At 39.0% G+C, this 23,603-nt stretch overlaps 1 protein-coding gene across 2 annotated transcripts in view; it reads right to left on the reverse strand.

The window, feature by feature from the left end:
* ZNF609 (zinc finger protein 609) overlaps positions 1-23,603 on the reverse strand; it is a 219,238-nt gene that overhangs the window by 50,566 nt on the left and 145,069 nt on the right. For both annotated transcript variants that reach the window (XM_032864721.1, XM_032864720.1), the window contains exon 3: positions 5,182-5,407. In XM_032864721.1, the coding sequence (XP_032720612.1) occupies positions 5,182-5,407 (226 nt within the window). The remainder of the gene's footprint in view (positions 1-5,181; positions 5,408-23,603) is intronic.

Below are 23,603 nucleotides of genomic sequence, written 5' to 3' on the forward strand. Positions count from 1 at the left end.
CTCTCCCGACACCCCTCCCTCTAACAACCCTCAGTTTGTTTTGTGAGATTAAGAGTCAGTTATGGTTTGTCTCCCTCCGATCCCAAGAAATGAGATTAAGAGGTATGATAATGACGAGAGGAGAGTTTCAAGAATAGAGAAACAGTAGAGCTTCTAAAAGTCTAGGGTGGGGCGCCTGGGTGGCTCAGTGGGTCAAGCCTCTGCCTTCGGCTCGGGTCATGATCTCAGGGTCCTAGGATCGAGTCCCACATCGGGCTCTCTGCTAGGCAGGGAGCCTGCTTCCTCCTCCTCCTCTCTCTCTGCCTACTTGTGATCTCTTTCTGTCAAATAAATAAAATCTTAAAAAAAAAATAAAAGTCTAGGGTGGACTGAGGAAAGACCTTGGGAAAACAGATGATCATTGGTACAAGATGATTTCAGTCAAATGGTGGCAGAAGAAATCTGATGGCAAAATGGTATACGATACTGAGTAGGTGAAAAGAGACTGTTAAGAGCAATAGCAAGTACTGAAGAAAAGGAGAGAAATTCAAAAGGGTAGCAAAGATGAGGAAAAAACTTTCACTCTAAGTAACTGTTGCAGCGGGAGTTTAAATAGAAGGGGAAATAATGAAGATGAAGAAAAGTAGATAAAATTCATGGTATAAAGTCTTAAAGAATCTTCAGAATAAGGAGAAAAAAGAAATAATAGGACACAAAAATACATTTTAATAAAGAAGAGGGAAGCGGGAGGGTTTAGGCAAGTGTCTTTGATTCTAGTTGCTTAAGAGCATGAAGAGAGAATGAACTGTGCTAATGAATCAAGAATGAGGTAAGTATTGGGAAAGGTGAATGCAACAGGATTGCTAAAGCAGTACTGTGCTAAAGGTGAATGAAGGGATCGCTAAGCAGTACTGTGAGCTCAGCTTCTACCACCTAGCAAATGCCTGCACCAAAAGCAACTGGGTTTTGTGAATTCTTCCACTTGTTAGACAGGATCAGGAGTTGAAAAATGTGGGTGATCTGAATGGGAGACCGGCAAGGCGAGTAGTTTCATTTTTCTGAGAAAACAACTCTATATGACAAGTGTATAGTGAAATTTCATCATTGATATTAGTATTTTAAGATGGCATAGTCAACTAGTATACGGCTCTCCTATTCTTCACTCCGGTGCTCTTTCCACTATACCACAAATTCTTCCAGAAAGCACATTTGATAAAGTAATGCTACACTTAGTGTGGCTGCTTAAAAAGGAAAACCTACAGCATCTCCTGGAATTCCTATTTAAAGTCAGCCTTGCCTTTCTTAAAAACATCATAGAAGCCAGAAAGCAATTTTGCCTCAGTAAAAGAACATGGTCTGCCTTAAGGATTATTATACATTGTTCTAGAACCCTGGGTTAAAGTAAGTCTTGTGAACTAGGAATGGATTTGGAACCTGTTATTTCGATTATTTTTTTAAAGTAGGCTCCATGCCCAGCATAGAACCCCATTTGAACATGGGGTTTGAACTCACGATCCTGAGATCAAGACCTAAGCTGAGACGAAGAGTTAGACTCTTAACCAAATGAGCCACCCAGGCACCCCTGTTATTTTGATTTGAAGTAAGGTGGGACAAAATGAAATCAGATGGAATCAATCCTCCACATAAGTGCTAAGTCTCAAAAAAGCCAAAGAAAACATTCCAAGTTACACTTGGGTCTTAGTTGAGCCTGGTCAGGGATGATCTTTGCAGTGCTGGCTGAATTATGAACAGCCTAAAAAGAGATGGAATCTGCAGGAATTTAAAAATGTCTCCAAGGCAAGGTTTGCACTGAGAGATAGGGAAGAAAGAAGCAATACTGCAGGACAGGTAGGCAAAGAAACCAGGAAGAACTGAGCTCCTGACCCCTACACCTGTTCTCAGCAAGGTAGCTCAGTTCTACAAGGACCTCATGATCCTCATTTCCCTCAGAGGCCAAGCATTCACAGCTTCTCTCTAAGCTCTAAGGATTTTTCTATTTGAAGATAGTAGTTTGCTGGGAAAAGAGACAGACAGAAGTACAAAGAGTCAGGTGGCAGATAAAAATCCTAGAAGGCTGAAGGATTTTTTTTTCTAAAGTATCTGTATATAGTTCTTATTATTAACTTGAGGACTGACTCAATATACCGTATCTTACAGATCTGCAGAGAATGATCTTTGCAGGAAATCTCTGTCACTTGAAGATGAAAAGGAATGTAAACCAACTCTGATCCCAGTTCAGACCTTTGCCAACTGATGGTTCAGGTGAAGGCCCTCTGGGAGGGCCAGAAAGCAGAGTATAGTATCTAATTGCAGAACAGTTCTCTAAAGGTACTAAGCCCTGAAACACAATATAGTAAATGGGAGAAAATATGGTATTAAAAGTAGGAGAACTGAAAATCTTACAGATATAAATAGATGAGAGTGATCTCACTACCTGGTGACAGCAGTAATTATTCTGAGTTTCAGAGAAGGTTTAGAATTTTATAAAGTATTTGATATGGTTTCTAAGTTCAGACAATTATTATAATATCCATTAGATACATGTTAACATAGATCTAGAAATGACAATGACTAGATGTAAGCATTCACTCACTCAAATATTTTTGAGGGCCTACTATAGAGGCCAGGTGTTAAGTATTAGATATTTGATGATGAGCAAAACAGTCCCTGAGCTCACAGAATTCTAAAACAGTGGAAGAGGGGCGCCTGGGTGGCTCAGTGGGTTAAAGCCTCTGCCTTCGGCTCAGGTCATGATCCCAGAGTTCTGGGATCGAGCCCCACATCAGGCTCTTTGCTTGGCGGGGAGCCTGCTTCCCTCTCTCTCTCTCTGCCTGCCTCTCTGCCTACTTGTGATCTCTGTCTGTCAAATAAATCAATAAAATCTTAAAAAAAAAAAAGGTGGGGGGCGCCTGGGTGGCTCAGTGGGTTAAGCCTCTGCCTTCGGCTCAGGTCATGGTCTCAGGGTCCTGGGATCGAGCCCCACATTGGGCTCTCTGCTCAGCAGAGGGCCTGCTTCCCTTCCTCTCTCTCTCTGCCTGCCTCTCTGCCTACTTGTGATCTCTGTCAAATAACTAAATAAAATCTTTAAAAAAAAAAAAAAAGAAGTGGAAGAGATAGATATTACGGGAAAAATATAATTATATAAAATTACAAAGTTTGATAACTACTGTGAAATAAGATGCAGGGTGCATGCAAAATGTGTAACAGGGAAACTTGGTAATAAGCTGCCAGGTACAACCACAGAGCTTTGCAGAGGAAATAATTTAAAATTTTTTTGTGTGTGTGCTAACATTGCCTTGGCAAGAAGGGAGAACAGGGATCCTGGGATTAAAAAAAACAAAGTAACCACTGTTCCCAAGAGAGTGAAAGGTTCAGCTTCACTTTCCTGCAAAGTTTTATCAGGTTCACACATATGAAAAACATCTTGCCCTTGGAGAAAAGTCACCATCATAAAGATGGATAGAATAAATAGGCAGGAAATTTATGTCTTCTATCTTCAATATATTGAGGTAACAGACCCCGAAGGTTGCTTGGTGTCACAGAGCTAAGGTCTGGACATGTTTGTCATTCCAACAGACATTGTGGCTGTTTAGACATTTGGCCATAGGCAGATGACATTTTTAAAACTAGAGATATAGCCACTTGTGATTTCCAGATTGTATACTGAATACACACATTGAGAGTCAACCTCTAGGATCAACTTCTGTCTCCACTGTCTCTGCATCCATTTTTAATACAATAGGTTTTTTTTTTTTTTTGGCATTATGGTTTTGGGCACATAATAAAACCTCATCAGCAATGTTATTCTGAAAGCTGAAGCTTTACTATACTGTTGTTTAACAATGAGAAAGCCAAAAACACAGAATTCTTAACCTATATCACCTCAATGCCTACTGCATGGTAGACTTTAAATAAATACCGAATCACAACAAAACATTCAGAGGAACAGACTTTGATTAGAATGACCACAATGAAACGCCTGAATTTCCATAGGCAAACTGACAAAATAGCTTATGATAATTAGAGATAATAAGCTGCGCTCCTCTGGGCCTCTGAACTCCAGAGGGGGGATGCCTTGAAAGTCTGGTTACTGATGCCAAGACCTGATGGGACCCTGAGGCCCAGCCTCTATAAACCACACATACTTTAACAAGAACTTGGATTCTTTATAAAAAGAATATATGTGCTAGGGCGCCTGGGTGGCTCAGTGGGTTAAGCCTCTGCCTTCGGCTCAAGTCATGATCTCAGGGTCCTAGGATCGAGTCCCGCATCCGGCTCTCTGCTTGGCGGGGAGCCTGCTTCTTCCTCTCTCTCTCTCTCTGCCTGCTTCTCTGCCTACTTATGATCTCGCTCTGTCAAATAAATAAATAAAATCTTAAAAAAAAAAAAAGAATATATGTGCTGAAATCAAATTGCCACAGATGGTACCAAGGGATTAGAAATACTTGGTTAACTCCCTTTATACCTCTAAATTTTAGGTTTATGAATTTCCAAAATAGAAGAAATTCTGTTCTCAGGGGCAAATGGAACATACAAGAAGTCTGGATGGTAGCCTCAGGCAGAAGCACCCAACAGTGAGCCAACTGCTTAGTGGATGCCTGAAAACAAGACCATGTAAACATCTCCCTGTTGCCTAGGACTATAAAATCAGTACTAAGTGACAGATGCATGAAGTGGCGTGGGTGGCTGGGCAATGAGGCAAGCAGTGGGAAGGAGCTGGCTGCACCTCCAGGTGTTAAAAAAGGCCAAAGTTGCATATTCAATGAGCCAACACTAAGTCAATTTAAGAGTGAATGTTTTCCATTTCCTTGACTCCCACAGCTGTCCTTTTATTACTTTATTCTCTTCAAGCCTGACCCAAAAGTTCATTTACCTACAAATTCTCCCATATAAAATGATACAGAGGAGTATGGAGAGTATATACCCAGTTGAATTACCTGGCTAACATTTATCAAATGACTGCTTAAATACAAGGGCCGATACTGTTGATTGATATGGAGGGTAGATATTAATTTTAAAAAGTGGCAATCTCAAGAAGCTGGACGATCTTACTAAGAAGTTTGCTGCAGTCATCTGGATAGGTATCATAAGCAGACTATGGCACTTGAGACTCCTAATAAATACTTGGTGTTATTTACAACAATAAGCCCGTGTCGGCGGAAGCAGGTTGAGAAGGGATGGGAAGTCCCACATAGCACTTACCATCTTCTGTTTCCTGCCACACAATGCCCTCGAGGTTGACACTTGTCCCAGGTTCACAGGGACCCAGGCACTCAGGCTCTGTAGCCAGAGCCACATCACATGTGTTGACCCCAACTGATCGGGTACGAACCATGATCTGCTCACAGGGGGATGAGATGTCATTACTGACCACTGGTACCAAAAGGTGCAGTGGCAGCACCGCTGGTGTAGAGACAGGAGACTCCATCTGTGAGGGAAGAAAAGCAGTAGCTGAGTTGCAGAGAGAACATTTAGAGGAAATACCTTCTCTATATTTAATCTAGTCCTACATTCTTTCCTGCCAGCGTAGAAGACTCTAAATATAAGATTTTGGTCCTTCCTTTCAAGTTCCAGCTTGTGATACCACTACAAATCTAGTCGTCTATATGAGTGCACCCTGTGGTAGGAGGAGTGTATTTCTTATTAATGATCTTCCTCATAAACTGTGCTTAGCTAAAAGTGTACTAAAAAAATCCTGTCTCATTTAAAAACCTCTAGTGATAGAGAACCAGGTCCAGATTTCAACAGTATTTAGAGCACATAGATTGATGAGAAAGAAAAGACTTCTGAGGCATGTTCTACTACCACCACTGTGTTTCCCACCAATCTATCATTTGACAAATAATACATTAATCAGGTATAAAATCCAAGAATACGGGAAGGGATAAAAAAGGGGAGAAAATATCCAGAGCCTAGAAATGTCACTTCAAGAAGACTAGAGCTTTAACTCATCTTTAATTAGAAGGACATCTACTTAAAAGTTATAGGAGGGCTAGGAGCAACCCGATGGGGGTTTCTAACCCTTAGAGATTACAACAGTGACTGGTTAATAAGAATAGCATTTTGGAGCATGAATCCAACATCAAATTAACTTTAAGGAACAGCAGGTGCTATTACTATCCAGAAGCCAATTCATGGCAGTCTGCAGATGAGTTGATTACACACACACAGACAGAAATAGGTGAACACAAGAACCAGCAACCTACCTCTAAAACTAGAACCTCTCACAAGAATGCAATCACTTAGAAACCAAAAATTCAACATATCCAGAATTAAAAGTTGTAATAAAGAAGGTAATAATCCCTTAACTCTTTAAATCCTAACATTTATCAGACTCATGAAAATACTCTGAGTCTACAGTGCCCAAATCCTAACTGAACAGTGTCCTGAACATGCAAAAGCACTCAGTTCACAAACTGACTAATCTTCCCTGAAGATTAAGTATGATACCAATCAAAAGACCTAGAAAATGAGAGTCAAGGATTGTGATTTTCTTCTCCTTGTGAAAGACTTTTTTAAAAAGATTTATTTATTTTGAGAGAGAGCAAGCACAAATGAGCGGGGGAGGTGCAGAGGGAAAATTTCTCAAGTAGATTCCCTGCCAAGCCCAGAGCCTACATGGGGCTCTGATGCAGGACTCCATCTCACAACCCCAAGAGCATGACCTAAGCAGAAACCAAGAGTCAGACACTCAACTGACTGAGACACTCAGTGCCCCACAAAAGATTTTTTAGTGCAGTTTGAATATACTCCTTCAATGGACCTACATTTAGAGAGCCACATATGCATTCATAATCCAAGCTGCTGGACAGTTCTGCAACAGAACTCTGGTTTTACTGAATGACCACTGCTGAACCTATATTGTACCTTCCTTTCTTAACACACACATTCACATATTCATACACACACACACACACACACACACACACACACACCCCTTCGTGGCCTAAGATACTACTCTAGAAGCTGAGATATGGGTATAGTCTCTACTACAGTCAGCTCTCACTTCTTGGCTTAGAAGTCACTGCTATTTGTGAATCATCACTGGGTCCACTGAATGCTAGAACACAGATTCTGATGAATTCTGGTCCCTGAGAGGCTGCCAAGACATTATCATTATCTGCTTGTTGTCATGCACCCACCTTCCCCCGACCCCCAACCCCATACTTCCCTAACTCCTCCTCTTTCATAAAAAGAAAATAAAGTCAAAGCCCGTATAATGAATTTTCTGCATTATGGTCAAGGCCAAAAGATATCTTTGCTTTCTCAGGATGTGCCAGATCCCCGAAAGACCTGTAAAATTTCTATGCACAGATCTGAAGGTGAAAACACAGAAAAAGTAAGCTCAAGTCTCTGCTACCCCCTGTATATGGCTGGAATCTGGGTCTAATCATCAAGCTCTTTCAGGAATGCTTCAAAAAGGTAGCTCCTAACACTCTGGACCTCGAGAACTACAACAGAGTACACAGATCATCTTTACTCTTGGCCTCACCTCTGTTTTTCTATTTTTTTCTCCTGCAGAAGAACTGAGACAAAAACAATTTCACAATCAGTATGTACATTTCCTTTGCTTAAGAGGTTGTTGTCTTTTCTATACCATTCTTCTACTATCAGGAGAAATTCCGGCAAGGTCCTCCTTCTTGGACACAGATTAGCTTGAATCTTTTAAGTCACTCTTCTGAACTTTCTGACTGCCTTGTTTGAGCATGTCCTGTTGCTAATCTGTTCCATTGCTGAGGCAGCAATCCAAAACACAGAAGGAGGTAAGTCCCCAGGGAGTCACCTACACACGTGTGCCCACACATGCACGTGTGCGTGCACACACACACACTCTCTCTCTCTCTCTCAGCCATCAGGGGCAGCTGTTTTCTAGAAGTGGCTTCATTTCCCGGTAGATCATTCACTGCCTCTGGGAGACCAATGAGAAGGGAAGGAAGCTACTAAAAATGTAAAAAAAGCCAAGCCCCCAGTTCTGTACTGACAGATCCAAAAAACATCTAAGATTTAAGTAGGAAACATCCTGTTGCATTCAGTTTGCCAAGTTAAACCCTGCTACAGAACACATGCAGAGAAGGAATGTAGCAGAAATAATCAGTTAGAAAAACAGAATGTATTATACAAAGAGCCAATTAACATGTATACGCACCAAACTACTTTTTTTTTTAATATTTTATCAATTTATTTGATAGACGGAGATCACAAGTAGGCAGAGGGGCAGGCAGAGAGAGAGGAGGAAGCGGGCTCCCTGCTGAGCAGAGAGCCCCATGCGGGGCTCGATCCCAGGACCCTGGGATCATGACCTGAGCTGAAGGCAGAGGCTTTAACCCACTGAGCCACCCAGGCGCCCCTGCACCAAACTACTCTTAACTGATCAGCGGTAGTAAGTAGAATTCAGGATCTCTGTTTGTGTGATGATGACTTCATTTAGTCAGTTAATTAAAAGAGATTTTGGACGGGGGGAGAAGTAAAGAAATCTACCTATGGGTTTGGAACTCTTCAGTTCCCTACTTTGCAACAGAAATTGGAAGAGAAGTCACAGAGCAGCACAATAATGTTTAATTACAGCTCTAGCTCTGCTAATTACCATTTGGTCACATATATAATCTACATTAAGCCACAGTGCATAATAAGCAGCTCTGTGATATTCATCTAATAACCTAGGTGGCTTCATGGGATTTCATAGTCTACTATTCACTGGAACAAACACAGCTTCATTTACCACTCTCCAGGAGAGGATAAAAATCAGAAGAGGACTTATGTTGCCACCTTTCCCATATACCTAGAACACAAGAGAAGGAATCGTCAGGAGACTGGAGCCAGCAGGGAAAATTGAGTAACAGGAACATAAAAAGTTAAGGTCATTAAATACCTTAATAGCTATAAAAACAATAAAATTCTTGGTCAGGCCAATTCTTGGTCTCTAAAATGCTAGAGTGCCACAGGGGGGCTCCCAGGACTCACTGAATGGGGAGATTAACAACAAAACAAAAGAAAAACCTAAAAAGAGACAAGAGAATTTAAAGATGGAAATATCTTAAATTTCCCCAGTGCGTGTCCTTTATCTTTTAATGATACTTCTTTTCAATTCACCTTTAGATATTACTCTTAATAGCACCTATTAGAGATCTAAGTGCTGATAGGCAGGTGATGCAGAAATGAGGACTGGAGAGAGTAAAGAAAGGCCAGAGCCATTAATCTCCCCTCAAGAAGTAATACACACTGACTTCAGCTGCCTCCCACATGAGAGGAACAGATGGAAGAAAAATTTAAGGCTGCAACATAATTTTGGGGGTAGAAAATGCAGCGAAGAAATATTGGGGACAGATATTTCCCTCTCCTCTTCACAAATAGGAGTCTGATACCTTCATCTTCATAGTCAAAAGGCAGAGAGGAAGATGTCTCTACTGATACCTTCAGTAACTCTAAGAAACTCCCTTTATCCAAGAATGAAAGATAATTGGAAATAATGGTTAGGTAAATGTTCAGATTTATACAGAATTCTTGGACAAGATTATATAGAATGTAGAATGTCATCAAGTATACTAAATATTATATTCTCTTTCTTTGATAATTCCAAAGGTCCTTCAAGATATTACAGTGACCCAGCTTCAGCAATACTAACAATAATATAGATTTCTGATTCATGGATAAACATGAAAGTACTCCCCTATAAAACTTGACTGTTTGCAAAATTTTTATTGTAGTTTTGTTTTTGAGAAAGAAAGCAAATGTGGGGGATGGGGAGAGGGAGAGAGAGCATCTTGAGCAGGCTCCACACCCAGCACAGAGCTCAATGTGGGGCTTGATCTCGCAACCTTGAGATCATGATCAAGTGGAAATCCAAAGTCCAATGTTTAAGCAACTGAGTCACCCAGGCGCCCCTATGGTGGGTTATTAAAAAGAATAACTGGTATTTATTCAAAATTATATTTATCAATTTTATTTTTTTTTAGAGAGAGAGAGAGAGAGAGTATTGAGGGGAGGAGGGGAGGGACAGAGGGAAAGAATCCCAAGCAGAATTCATGCTGAGCGGGGTGGGGGGCTGGGAGGGTGCTGGCAGGGGAGTGAGGGGCGCTCGAGCCCATGACTACAAGATCATGATCTGAGACAAAATCAAGGGTCAGACGCTCAACTGCTGAGCCACCGAGGCATTCCCCATTTATCAATTATGTTAATTGTCTCTAAAATTAAAATACAGGAAAAAAATCTTCAATTATTTGAACTGCCTCCTGTTGACTGAGATTTTGAAATAAAATAAATTTATTGTATTTTTTATTTTATTTTATTTTATTTTATTTTAAAGATTTTATTTATTTATTTGACAGAGAGATCACAAGCAGGCAGAGAGGCAGGCAGAGAGAGAGGAGGAAGCAGGCTCCCTGCTGAGCAGAGAGCCCGATGCGGGGCTCGATCCCAGGATTCTGAGATCATGACCTGAGCTGAAGGCAGCGGCTTAACCCACTGAGCCACCCAGGCGCCCCAAATTTATTGTATTTTTTAAATAATTACAGATTATCTTTGCTTATCCTGGAACATCAGTAATTGCTTGTTTGCAAGAGCCTGGCCGGTAAGAAATCACAGTAACTGAGGATGGAAGAAGAAATCTGAATTCCTCCTTTCCACAAAGCTCTTAACAGGATACAATAGAATATTCCAAGTAAATCACAAAACAAGACAACATTTAAGTACTAGTGAAGGAGGAAATCACCTTTTCAAACACTCTTTGACCCTGACTACTGGAAGGAAGGAAGGTAAATGGAAGAAGGAAGGAGAAACATAGGTTGCAGGTCTGTTGTTCCAGATTTCACTTAAGCTTGCTTTGAAAAAGAATTTGATTGTAACTCTGGTTAATTTCCAAGACATCTTGTAGCAGAAGACAAGGAGGAAAAAGTGAAAAAGAAAGACACGGTAGCTGGCACCATAACCAGCCATCAAACAGTTCTTTGAAGCCACATATTCTGTTATTCACAGACAACTTACTTTAGCACTCAATTTTAACCAATCAGCCTGGCCAAGGTCAGGAATAAAGGCAGCTCCAGTTTGTACTAGAAAATGCAAGTGCAAGTGAACATATAATGTGAAGACTATAAGACTAGCCATAGGGAGATCTCCTGCAATGATCCCTATAGAATCTCAGGCTCAAACCCAAAAGACCTCTTCTGGTAAAGAGGAGATAGCACATCATATGACCCTAAAATTCAAGCCCGTCTTAACTTCCCAGTGTGTGGGAATGGATATATTATGCTGGAAATTTAACAAAGGAAGAAAAATCTCATAAATAAAATCACTGTATAACACAAATTACATGGCAGTGTCCATTACTGTGGCAAAGGTTTTTTATTGAGAGAAGCATCTGTTCTGCTCTTCTAACTCTTCTCAATCCATAATCTCCTGCCTACTTGAAATTCACCACATTTTCCTTCAGCAAAGCTATTAACTTTGCAGCTGATGAGTGATGATAGGGACCTGAGTACTACCTCTGAAACTATTCTTTTTTCCACAGAAGGCTGATAATCCCTCCCATTCCTGTATTGTTTCAAGGGAAGCACTAGAATTAGCTTTTCAAGAATAAAGAATGAGAAAAATTCATTCTTTGGCAGCAACTACTTCCTTTCCTAAACACAATTCTTACTTCCTTTCACGTACTCATTTCCTAAAAAGTCAGGACTGGAACTTGTCATCTCTACTCCATTCTCTAACCCCATAGGATATAAAAACAAACAAGAAAATAAGAAACAAGGGGTGCCTGGGTGGCTCAGATGTTGAGTGTCTGCCTTTGGGTCTTGGGATCAAGCCCCTCGTCAGGGTTTCTGCTCAGCCGAGAGTCTACTTCTCCCTCTCCTGCTACCTCTCCCCACTGCTCATGCTGTCTCGAATACATAAAATCTTAAATAAAACTATACGAAAAAACGATAACCACAAAGTAAGGTGAATACAACAGAAAGCTTAAGTCTTTCTTCTGAATCATTCAGAATCACAGATGTCAGTAGAAAAGTCTCAATTTAACCAATATCATGGATAGAGCAAATTATACTAGAGAACCTAATCATCATTCACTCATATTGATGATCTTATGAGAATTCTAAATTGAGACATCACAAACCACACCTTGTTCTGTAGTAGCTTGGGAAGGAGAAATGGGAATGATTCTCACTGCCTCAAGCCAGCTGTTTTTAAATATTTTGGTCTTGGGAAATCTTTTATAGTCTTAAAAACAGAGAACCTTACAGAGCTTTTATTTATGTAGGCTTTATCAGTTAGTATTTACTATATTAGAAATTAAAAGTGAAAGATTCTAACTTGTACTTAAAACAGCTAATGATTTTGAGAGTCTCCTGGGTCGCTCAGTGGGAGTCAGCTTGGGATTCTTTTTTCCCTTTTTTCCCCTCTCCTCCTCCCTCTGCTTGTGCACTCTCTCTCTCAAATAAATAAAATATTTTAAAAAATGAAACTAATGATTTTGAAATGACAAAATTAGAGACACATAGAACAGATTATTAGTTGCCAGGAGGAAGGGTTGGTGGGAGGTAGTAGAATTGAGTGGTTAGATAAGTCAACACAAGAGTTCTTACAGTAATGGAGATGTTCTATATTTTGACCATGTGGTAAATAACCCAAGCCCACACATGTGATCAAACTGCATAGAATTAAATATACACACATACACAGAGAGCGAGAGAAACACACAAGTGAGCACAAGCAAAATGGGGGAAATCTTAAGATAGGTGGACTGCATTAATGTCAATATCCCCTTTGCAATATTGTACTATAGCTCTGCAAAGTGTTACCATTAGGGGAAGCTAGGTGAAGGATACATGAGATCTTTCTGAATTATTTATTAAAACTATTAATTATCCCAAAATAAAAAGATTAACAAAAAATTGAAGACCCCAAAGAGCTCTGATGTGGACTATGTCTGTTGATATTCACCATACTAGAACTTAAAAAGAAAAAATTTGATTTGCATTAACTTGTTTAAAATGACTTTTAAGGGACACCTGGGTGGCTCGGTGGGTTAAGCCTCTGCTTTCGGCTCAGGTCATGATCTCAGGGTCCTGGGATCGAGTTCCGCATCGGGCTCTCTGCTTGGCAGGGAGCCTGCTTCCCCTTCTCTCTCTCTGCCTGCCTCGCTGCCTACTTGTGATTTCTGTCTGTCAAATAAATAAATAAAATCTTTAAAAAAAATAAAATAATAAAATAAAATAAAATGACTTTTAAGGGACGCCTGGGTGGCTCAGCTGGTTGGACGACTGCCTTTGGCTCAGGTCATGATCCCCGTGTTCCGGGATCAAGTCCCGCATCGGGCTCCCAGCTCCATGGGGAGTCTGCTTCTCTCTCTGACCTTCTCCTCGCTCATGCTCTCTCTGTCTCTCTCTCAAATAAATAAATAAAATCTTTAAAATAAATAAATAAATAAATAAATAAAATAAAATGACTTTTAAAAACTTAGTACATACGAATATATGTAACATTTTAAATAAAAATAGGGGCGCCTGGGTGCCTCAGTGGGTTAAGCCTCTGCCTTCAGCTCAGGTCATGATCTCAGGGTCCTGGGATTGAGCTTGCATCAAGCTCTCTGCTCAGCAGGGAGCCTGCTTCCCTCCTCTCTGCCCGCCTTTCTGCCTACTTGTGATTTCTTTCTCTGTCAAACAAATAAACAAAATCTTAAAAAAAAAACCTGTAGGGACGCCTGGGTGGCTCAGTGGGTTAAAGCCTCTGCCTTCGGCTCAGGTCATGATCTCAGGGTCCTGGGATCGAGTCCCACATCAGGCTCTTTGCTCGGCAGGGGGCCTGCTTCCTCCTCTCTCTGTCTGCCTCTCTGCCTGCTTGTGATCTCTGTCAAATAAATAAATAAATAAAATCTTAAAAAAAAAAAAAACCTGTAATTTTTCAAAAGAAAGGGAAAAAAGAATAGTGACAATGATTTACATTTTGCAAATCTCTTCAATGGCTGGGTTAATAGACAACTGCTCAATTCTCATGTTTGTTTCTACATTTAATCTGTTGGTGAAATGTGTTGAACTATATAAAGAAAACTGGCCTCACATAGATTTTATATATGTATCCTTTTCAGGTAATTGTGGTTATTCTTTGATACGACACCAAAACCAAACAAATGATAGTTCTTAAAGGTTAATGGCAATGTGGAATCTGACTCTATCAATGAACTTTTTGTACTCTGTTACGATACAGTCCTTTGGTCTGTCTAGTACTTTGAATGCTTCTTCTACCCATGCATGATTTTTAACATCATATATTAATCATTTGGAAAATACTGGTTCAATGAGTTATACAACTTTTTCATATACCGACATATTCCATTAATACAAAAAAGTCATAGTTGCTGATATTGCCTCTGAGTTCATCAGAAAATCCTTTAGGTATTGGTAGGCTGTCAAACTACTGGGGGCGGGGAGGGAGATAAATGTTCCAAAAATACAATGTTTGCTTGAAAGCTCATATTTTATCATTGATAACAAATAGTGTTGATTGTTTTCCTTGGAGTTAATAGGCTCATTTCACTGACTTTTAAGAAAATGTCGGCAAATACGCAGCTCTGAATACCTATACTTTTAGTTGTACTTTCAAGTAAAAAGGACATCCCATGAAAAACTGGCTAGGTCAGCTTGCAACTCAATTGCAAAAGTGCTTTACCTAGAGAAAAATACATTTTGGCATGCAGCAGAAGTACTTTATATGTACTTCCCCTTATGTCACATAGAATATAAAATGACATGTACCTACAAGGTGAGATTTTATATATAAAGATATTTTAAAGATAAACTGGCTTTTAAAGATATATTTTTTCAACCTTTCACCTCCTTCACTCATTTCTCCCACCCCTACTCCCTGCTTCTGGTAACTGCTAATCTGTTCTCTGTTTTGAGCTTTTTTAAAAAGATTCCATATATAAGATAGATCATGTGATGTTTGTCTTTCTCTGTCTGACTTATTTAGCACAATGCCCTTGAGGTCCAACCATGTTATTATAAATGGCAAGAATTCCCCCCACTTTTTTTTATGGCTGATTTTTTTTTTTTTAATTTAAGTATAGTTGACACAGGAAAACACAAGATTTAATTTTTTTGTGGCCAAATAATATTCCATTGTATATATACATCACGTCTACTTTATCCATTCCCCCACTGATGGACTCTTAGGTTGTTTCCGTATCTTGGCCACTGTAAATAATGCTGCAATAAACATGGCGGTACTTATATCTTTCAGTGATTCTGTTTTCTTCAGATAAATACCTAGAACTGAAACTGCTGGATCTTATCGTAGTTCTATTTTTATTTTTTGAGGACCCTCCATATGTTTTTCATAGTGGCTGAACCAATTTACTTTCTCACCAACAGTGTACTTTTTTCCACATCCTAACCAGTATTTGTTATTTCTTATTATTTTGGTAAATAGCCATTCTAACAGGTATGAAGTCATACCTCGTGGTTTTGATTTGTAATTAACTGATGATTAATAGTGTTGAACATCTTTTTATATACCTGTTGCCCATCTGTGTATCTTCTTTGGAAAAATATCTCTTTAGATCTTCTGCCCCCCCCCCCTTTTTAAGATTGATTGACTTGACAGAGAAAGAGGGAACACAAGCAGACAAAGCAGGAGAGGGAGAAGCAGGCTTCCCGCCAAGTAGGGAGCCTGATGTGGGGCTCAATCCCAGGACCCTGGGATCATGACCTGAGCCAAAGGCAGACACTTAACAACTGAGCTACCCAGCCACCCCTCTTCTGCCCAGTTTTTAAACAGACTTCTTTTTTTAATTTATTTATTTTTTTTTTTGGTGTTCAGTTGTATGAATTCTAATATTTTGGATATTAGCCTCTTATCAGATATATATGCTTAGCAAACACTTTCCCCATTCAGCAGGTTGTCTTTCATTTTGTTGATGGTTTCCTTTGCTGTGTTTGCTGTGTAGAAGCTTTTTATTTTATGTTGTTTTGTTTATTTTTCCTTCTATTGCTTTTGATTTGGTGTCAAAAAAAATCAATGCCAAGACCTATGTCAAGGAACTTACTGCCTATGTTGTCATCTATGAGTTTTATGATTTCAGGTTTTATGTACAAGCTTTAAATCCATTTGGGGTTGATTTTTGTATATGTTGTAAGATGGTGTTCAAGTTTCATTCTTTTACATGTGGTTGTCCAATCTTCCCAACACCATTTATTGAAGAGACAGTTCTTTCCCCATTGTATGTTCTTGGCTCCTTTGTCATAAATTAATTGACCATATATGTTTGGGTTTATTTCTGGGCTATTCTGTTCAATACCATTCTGTTTTAATTACTATATTAAAATCAGGGAGTCATGAAATCAGAAATCAGGTGTCTCCAGCTTTGTTCTTCTTTCTCAGAATTGCTTTGGCTGTTTGGGGTCTCTTGTGGTTCCATACAAATTTTATGACTGTTCTAGTTCCATGAGAAATGCCATTGGAATTAGTGATTACACTGAATTTGTACACTGCTTTAGGTAGTATCGACATTTTAATGATACTCAGTCTTCCAAACCATGAGCACGGAGTATTTTTTCATTTATTTGTGTTGTCTTTAATTTTTTACATTAATGTCTTATAGTTTTCAACACATAAGTCTCTCGCCTCCTTGGTTAAATTTAGTCCTAGCTATTTTATGCTTTTTGATGAAACTGTAAACGGGATTGTTTTCTTAAATTTCTCTGGTATTCTGTTGTTAGTATATAGAAATGCAACAGACTTTTGAATTGATTTTGTATCCTGCAACTTTACTGAATTCATTTATTAGTTCCAACAGTTTTTTAACGAGTCTTTATGGTTTTCTATATATATTATGTCATTTGCAAATAGTGACAGTTTTGTTTTTTTTTTTTTTTAATTTCCTCCTTCACAATTTGGATGTCTTTTATTTCTTTTTCTTACAGAATTTCTCCAGCTAGGACTTCCAATACTATGTTGAATAAAAGAGGCAATAGTGTGCATTCCTGTCTTATTCCTGATCTTAGAAGAAAAGCTTTCAGCTTTTCACAACTGAATATGATGTTAGCTAAACTGAATATGATGTTAGACTTGGCATATATGGTCTTTATTATGTTGAGGTATGTTACCTCTCTACCCACTTTATTGAGAATTTTTATCATAAACGGATATTGAATTTTGTCATATGCTTTTCCTGCATCTATTGAGATGATCATATAATCTTTACCCTTCTTTTTGTTAATGTGTTGTGTAACACTGACTGATTTTTTTTTTTTTTAAGATTTCATTTATTCAACAGAGAGAGAAAGAGAGAGCACACAAGTAGGGGGAGTGGTAGGCAGAGGGAGAGGGAGAAGCAGGCTCCCCCCTTGAGCAAGGAGCCTGATGCAGGACTTGATCCCAGGACCCTGGAATCATGACCTGAGCTGAAGGTAGTCTCTTAAACAACTGAGCCACCCAGGTGCCCCTGACTTGTGGATGTTGAAATATCTTTGCATCCCTGGAATAAATCCCACTTGATCATGGTGGGATTTGAATTGTTGAATTCAGTTTGCTAATATTTTGTTGACGACTTTAGTACCTGTGTTTATCAGGGATAATGGCCCATAATTTTCTTTTCCTGTGGCATCCTTGTCTCCTTTGCATTAACATAATGCTGGTCTCCTAAAATGAGTGTGAAAGAGTTCCCTCCTTTTCTAAAAATAGTAAAGGTAGTGGGTTAATCATATATAAAGCTAGTATAAAGACTAAAAGACAAAGGTAGGAAAAATAACTGTGATTACCATAATTAGTTAAGAGATACCCAAAATAAAAAGATGTAAAATGTGACATTGCCAACAAAACCTGGGTAGGGGGAGAATAAAAAATAAGCTTTGTAACAGGATCAGCTTAAAAGAGACTGTTATGGGGCATCTGGGCAGGTCAGTTAGTTGGGCTTCTGCCTTTGGCTTGAGTCATGATCCCAGGATGATGAGATCAAGCCCTACATTGGGCTCCCCGCTCAGCTGGGAGTCTGCTTCTCCCTCTCCTGCTCCAGCTCCCCCTGTTTGTGCTCTCTGTCAAATAAATAAATAAAATCTTTAAAAAAAATAGACTGTTATAGACATAGGTTAGTATATACGTAGGCTTCACAATCACCTCAAAAACAAAACCTACAGCAAACACACAAAAGAGAAAGAGAAAGCAATATAAGTATACCACTAAAGAAAGTCATCAAACCGCAAAGGAAGAGAGTAAAAGGAAAGAAAGGAACAGAGAGGAACTATAGCAACAGCCACAAAACAAATAACAAATGGCAATAAGTACCTATCAATAATTATTTTATTTTTATTTTTTTAATTGAAGTATAGCTGACACACAATGGTATTAACTATGAAATATCAATAATTACTTTAAACCTAAGTAGACTAAATTTTTCCAATCAAAATACATACAGAAGCACTTAGGATGAAAAAATAAGACCTATCTATATGCTACCTACAAGAGATTCACTTTAAAATATAAGAGCACACACAGACTGAAAGTGAAGGGATGGAAAAGATATTCTATGCAAATGGAAAACAAATGAAAGCTGGAGTGGCTATATGAGTAATACCAGACAACAGTCTTTTTTTTTTTCTCTTAAATAAAGTTATGCCCAACATGGGGCATGAATATACAATCCCGAGATCAAGAGTCACAGCACCCCCAGACAAAACAGACTTCAATTCTTTTTAAATTTTATTTTTTCAGTGTTCCAAGAGTCCTTGTTTCTGCACCACACCCAATGCTCCATGCAATAAGTGCCCTCCGTAACACCCACCACCAGGCTCACCCAACCTCCCACCCCCAATCCCCTCCAAAACCCTCAGTTTGTTTCTCAGAGTCCACAGTCTCTCATGCCTTGTCTCCCCCTCTGATTTCCCCCAATTCACTTTTCCTTTCCTTCTCCTAATGTCCACCATGTTATTCCTTATGCTCCACAAGTGAACCCATATGATAATTGACTCTCTCTGCTTGACTTATTTCACTTAGTAAATCTCCAGGCCTATCCATGTTGATACAAAAGTTGGGTATTCATCCTTTCTGATGAAGGCATAATATTCCATTGTGTATATGGACCATCTTCTTTATCCATTTGTCTGTTGAAGGGCATCTTGACTCTTTCCACAGTTCGGAGATTGTGGCCATTGCTGCTATGAACATTGGGGTACAAAACAAACAAACAAACAAACAAACAAAAAACCTTTAAACGCACGTATCGGACTCTCTGCTCAGTGGGGAGCCTGCTTCCCCCTCTCTTTCTGCCTGCCTCTCTCCCTACTTGTGATCTCTCTGTCAAATAAATAAATAAAAATCTTAAAAAACCCCAAAACATTGGGGTACAGATGGCCCTTCTTTTCACTACACCTGTATCTTTGGGGTAAATACCCATAGTGCAATTGCAGGGTCATAGGGCTGCTCTATTTTTAATTTCTTAAGGAATCCCCACACTGTATTCCAAAGTGGCTGCACCAACTTGCACTCCCACCAACAGTGTAAGAGGGTTGCCCTTTCTACACATCCTCTCCAACACCTGTTGTTTACGGTCTCCTTAATTTTAGCCATTCTAACTGGTGTAAGGTGGTATCTCACTATGGTTTTGATTTGAATCTCCCTGATAGCTAATGATGATGAACATTTTTTCATGTGTCTGTTAGCCATTTGTATGTCTTCTTTGGAGAAACGTCTGTTCATGTCTTCTGTCCATTTTTTGACACAATTATCTGTTTTTTGAGTGGTGAGTTTGAGGAGTTCTTAAAGATCTTGAATACCAGCCCTCTGTCTGTAACGTCATTTTCGAATATCTTCTCCCATTCTGTGGGTTGCCTCTTCATTTTGTTGAATGTTTCCTTTGCTGTGCAGAAGATTTTTTTTTATCTTGATGAAGTCCCAAAAAGTTCATTTTCACTTTTGTTTCCTTTGCCTTTGGAGACATGTCTTGAAAGAAGTTGCTGTGGACGATGGCAAAGAGGTTACTGCCTATGTTCTCCTCTAGGATTTTGATAAGATTCCTGCCTCATGTTGAGGTCTTTTATCCATTTAGGTTTAGAACAAAGAGACAACGATGGGCATTACATGATAAACAGGTCAATCCAACAAGAGGATATAATACTTGTAAATATTTATACCAATAGAGAAGCACCTAACTATATAAGGCAATTATTAACAGACCTAAAGGGAGAAATAGATAGCAAGACAGTAAGAGTAGAGGAGTTTACTACCCCATTTACATCAGTGGATAGATCATTCCAACAGAGAATCAATAAGGAAGCATCAACCTTAAATAACACTTTAGACCAGATGGAGTTAACAGATACATACAGAACATTCCATCCAAAAGCAACAGAATACACATTTTTTTCCAAGTGCATATGGAATGTTTTCTAGGAGAGATATGTTAGACCACAAAACAAGTCTTAATAAATTTAAAAGGACTAAAATCATATCCCAACCACAATGGTATAAAACTAGAAACTAGAAAATTCACAAATATGTGGAGATTAAACAACATGAACAACAAATGGGTTAAAAAAAATGAAAAGACAAATAAGAAATATCTTCAGACAAATGAAAATGTAAATATATCAGAATTTGTGGGATTCAGCAAAAACATTTTTAAGAGGGAAGTTTATAGTAATAAAAATACCTACATTAAGAAATAAAAGTCTTAACTAAATAACTTAACTAGAAACTAGAAACTAGAAGGAATTAGAAAAAGGGCAAATGAAGGACAAAGTTAGTAGAGGAAGGAAATAACAAAGATTAGAGCACAAATAAATGAAACAAAGACTAAAAAGACCTATGAAATGAAGAGGTAGTTCTTTGAAAAGATAAAATTGACAAGACTTTAGCTAGATTCACAAGAGAGAGAGACACACACAGACAGAGAGACAAAGAAAGGGAGAGAAGTCAAATACAATTGGAAATGAAAGAGGACATATTACAACTGATATCACAGAAATACAAAAGGTCATAAGAGACTTCTAAGACTAATTATATGCCAGAAAACTAAACAACCTAGAAGAAATGGATAAATTCTTAGACACACACCTTATCAAGACTGAATCATGATGAAGTAAAAAGTGTGAATAGACCAATTACTAGTAAGGAGACTGAATCAATAATCAAAAACCTCCTAATGAACAAAAGTCCGGGACTGTATGCCTTTACTGGTGAGTACTACCCAGCACAAAGAAGATTAATACCAATGCTCAAACTCTTTCAAAATTTTTACTTTTACTGTGAGGGACAGCAGTGAAGATGTGATGGCTAGTAGTACAATCTGGTGCCATTTACCTGATTTGTGCCAAGATACTAGCCATTTTACCAACCATTGCTTTTGCACTATCAGTGCATATCAGGGCAAGTATCAACACAGTGAAAAGAATAAATAATGTCTTACTACTATTATGAAAATAATCCTGACCCAGCGAACCGATGAAAAGCTCGCAGAAATATCTACAGGTCAGAGGATCATATTTTGAGAACAAATCAGGTTTCATGTTCTGGGATCGAAGAAATGATCAGCTTCTCCAAAACCATATGCCCATCTGATTCCTGAAGAAAAGTGGGAATCTGGTAGCCAGGAAGTTAAGGGCGATTGCCTGTTCAGTGGGCAAACAGGATTGTCTGCCACAACAGGGCAGTTTGGAAGTAATGGTGAAAGAAAATAAGACATAAAGGCAGGGAACATTATTAGCAAGAGGGAAGCAGGAAAGAAAGCTTCTAAGATCCACAGACAATAGATTTTGTAAGTAGGGGATGTTTACAAGTTAGGTAAAAATAAATTTCAACAGTTAGGCAACGAGTATTTTAAACCTGTGGGAGAATGAAGAGCTCAGCTAATGGTTTTGGAAATGGACAAATGATTGGTGGTCATCAGAGAGAAAACGGACCTTACCACTGTGGAAGGAGGGGAAATCAGTCTCTCTAATGCCTATTTGTTTTTAAATTGCTAAGGATAAGACTTCTTTGAAAATATAGCTTAGTAGTTCAGAAGTTAAACATGCCATTATCTAAAAGAATTTTTTTTTTCTTAGAGATTTTGCCAGAAAGAGACACAGGGAGAGAAGGAACACAAGCAGAGGGAGTGGGAGAGGGAGAGGCAGGCGTCCCCCTGAGCGGGAGCCCAATGCGGGACTCTATTCCAGGACCCTGGGATCATGACCTCAGCCAAAGGCAGACGCTTAATGACTGAGCCACCCAAGCACCCCTAAAAGAAATTTTAAAATGAATCTTCAATTACCAGGAGTCCTCATTTCCGACATAAGTCTTCCTTGTCTATGTTATTTAAACTAAAGGTATTACAGAGATAAAACCTCAAAGTAGTATGAAGGGTCCTGTGCACTATAGATTAACTCCTGATTATGGACACCTCAGCACTGTTAAACCAAGCAGGAACTGGACATCTGCTTAGACAGGCTTCACTGCCAAAGTGTCTCCCAGGTAATTTTAATGTCCTAGAAGGTCACAGAATAGCAGGTGATTTTACATAACAATGGGTAATTCCAATGAGACATCATTCATTTTAAAGAAAGCACCTTGAACAGCAAAACTGATTTGGGTTCCTAGAGAGCATGTTTATACCAGAGCATCTCATTTTCTATCAGGTATATGTTTCTAAAAGAATATGCACAGAAAAATCATAGCATCATAATGTGGAAGAATCTTAAAGATCGTCTAACTAACCACTGAAGGGTGAAATATTTTCTATAACAGGTAGTCATAAAAACCTTGTTCTAATGCCATCCCCACCTACGTGGGAGGAGAAAATAACCCTCATCTACTGTAGTGGCTTAAAAGATTAAATTCTTTTTTTTTTTTTTTAAGATTTTATTTATTTATTTGAGAAAGAGAGGGAGTGTGAGCACAAGCAGGGGGAGCGGCAGGCAGAGGGAGAGGGGGAAGCAGGCTTCCTACTGAGCAGGGAGCTTGATGCTGGGCTCCATCCCAGGACCATGGGAGTATGACCTGAACTGAAGGCAGATGATTAACTGACTGAGCCACCCAGGAACCCCTAAAAGATTAAATTCTTTAATAGCTCAAGTGCCTAGCAACAGGTGTAGAGTATTTTGGCAATCTCAAATGATAGTTATTATTAGTTATTCTAATAATCACGTCACTCTTGGAAGCTCAACCTGAATTTCATATTCATTAGAACTCCCGAGATCTTTTCTACTCAAACTTTGAAAGGATTCTCTTTCTTTTTTTTTTTTTTTTTAATTTGACAGACAGATCACAGGTAGGCAGAGAGAGAGAGGAGGAGGAGGCAGGCTCCCTGCTGAGCAGAGAGCCCGATGCGGGACTCGATCCCAGGACCCTGGGATCATGACCTGAGCCAAAGGCAGAGGCTTTAACCACTGAGCCACCCAGGCGCCCCCGAAAGGATTCTCTTTCATCCCTGACCCCTATTTCCTTTTCCAGAAGCAACCAACGTAACGCATATGTATTTGCTTGCTTATATGTACCTTCCCTTTATTCTTTTTAGACAAATGGCACTGTACTATATATACTGTTTTATACATTGTAACAAAAATGCAGGTAAGGATTTTAAACTTTTTTAAACTTTAAATGCTCATCTTCCTAAAAGACAGCTCTATTTTTTTTAAAGATTATTATTTTTTTTATTTGAGAGAGAC

Source organism: Lontra canadensis, unplaced genomic scaffold (assembly GCF_010015895.1).
Source record: "Lontra canadensis isolate GAN:19392208 unplaced genomic scaffold, GSC_riverotter_1.0 scaffold28, whole genome shotgun sequence".
Taxonomy (NCBI): Eukaryota; Metazoa; Chordata; class Mammalia; order Carnivora; family Mustelidae; genus Lontra; species Lontra canadensis.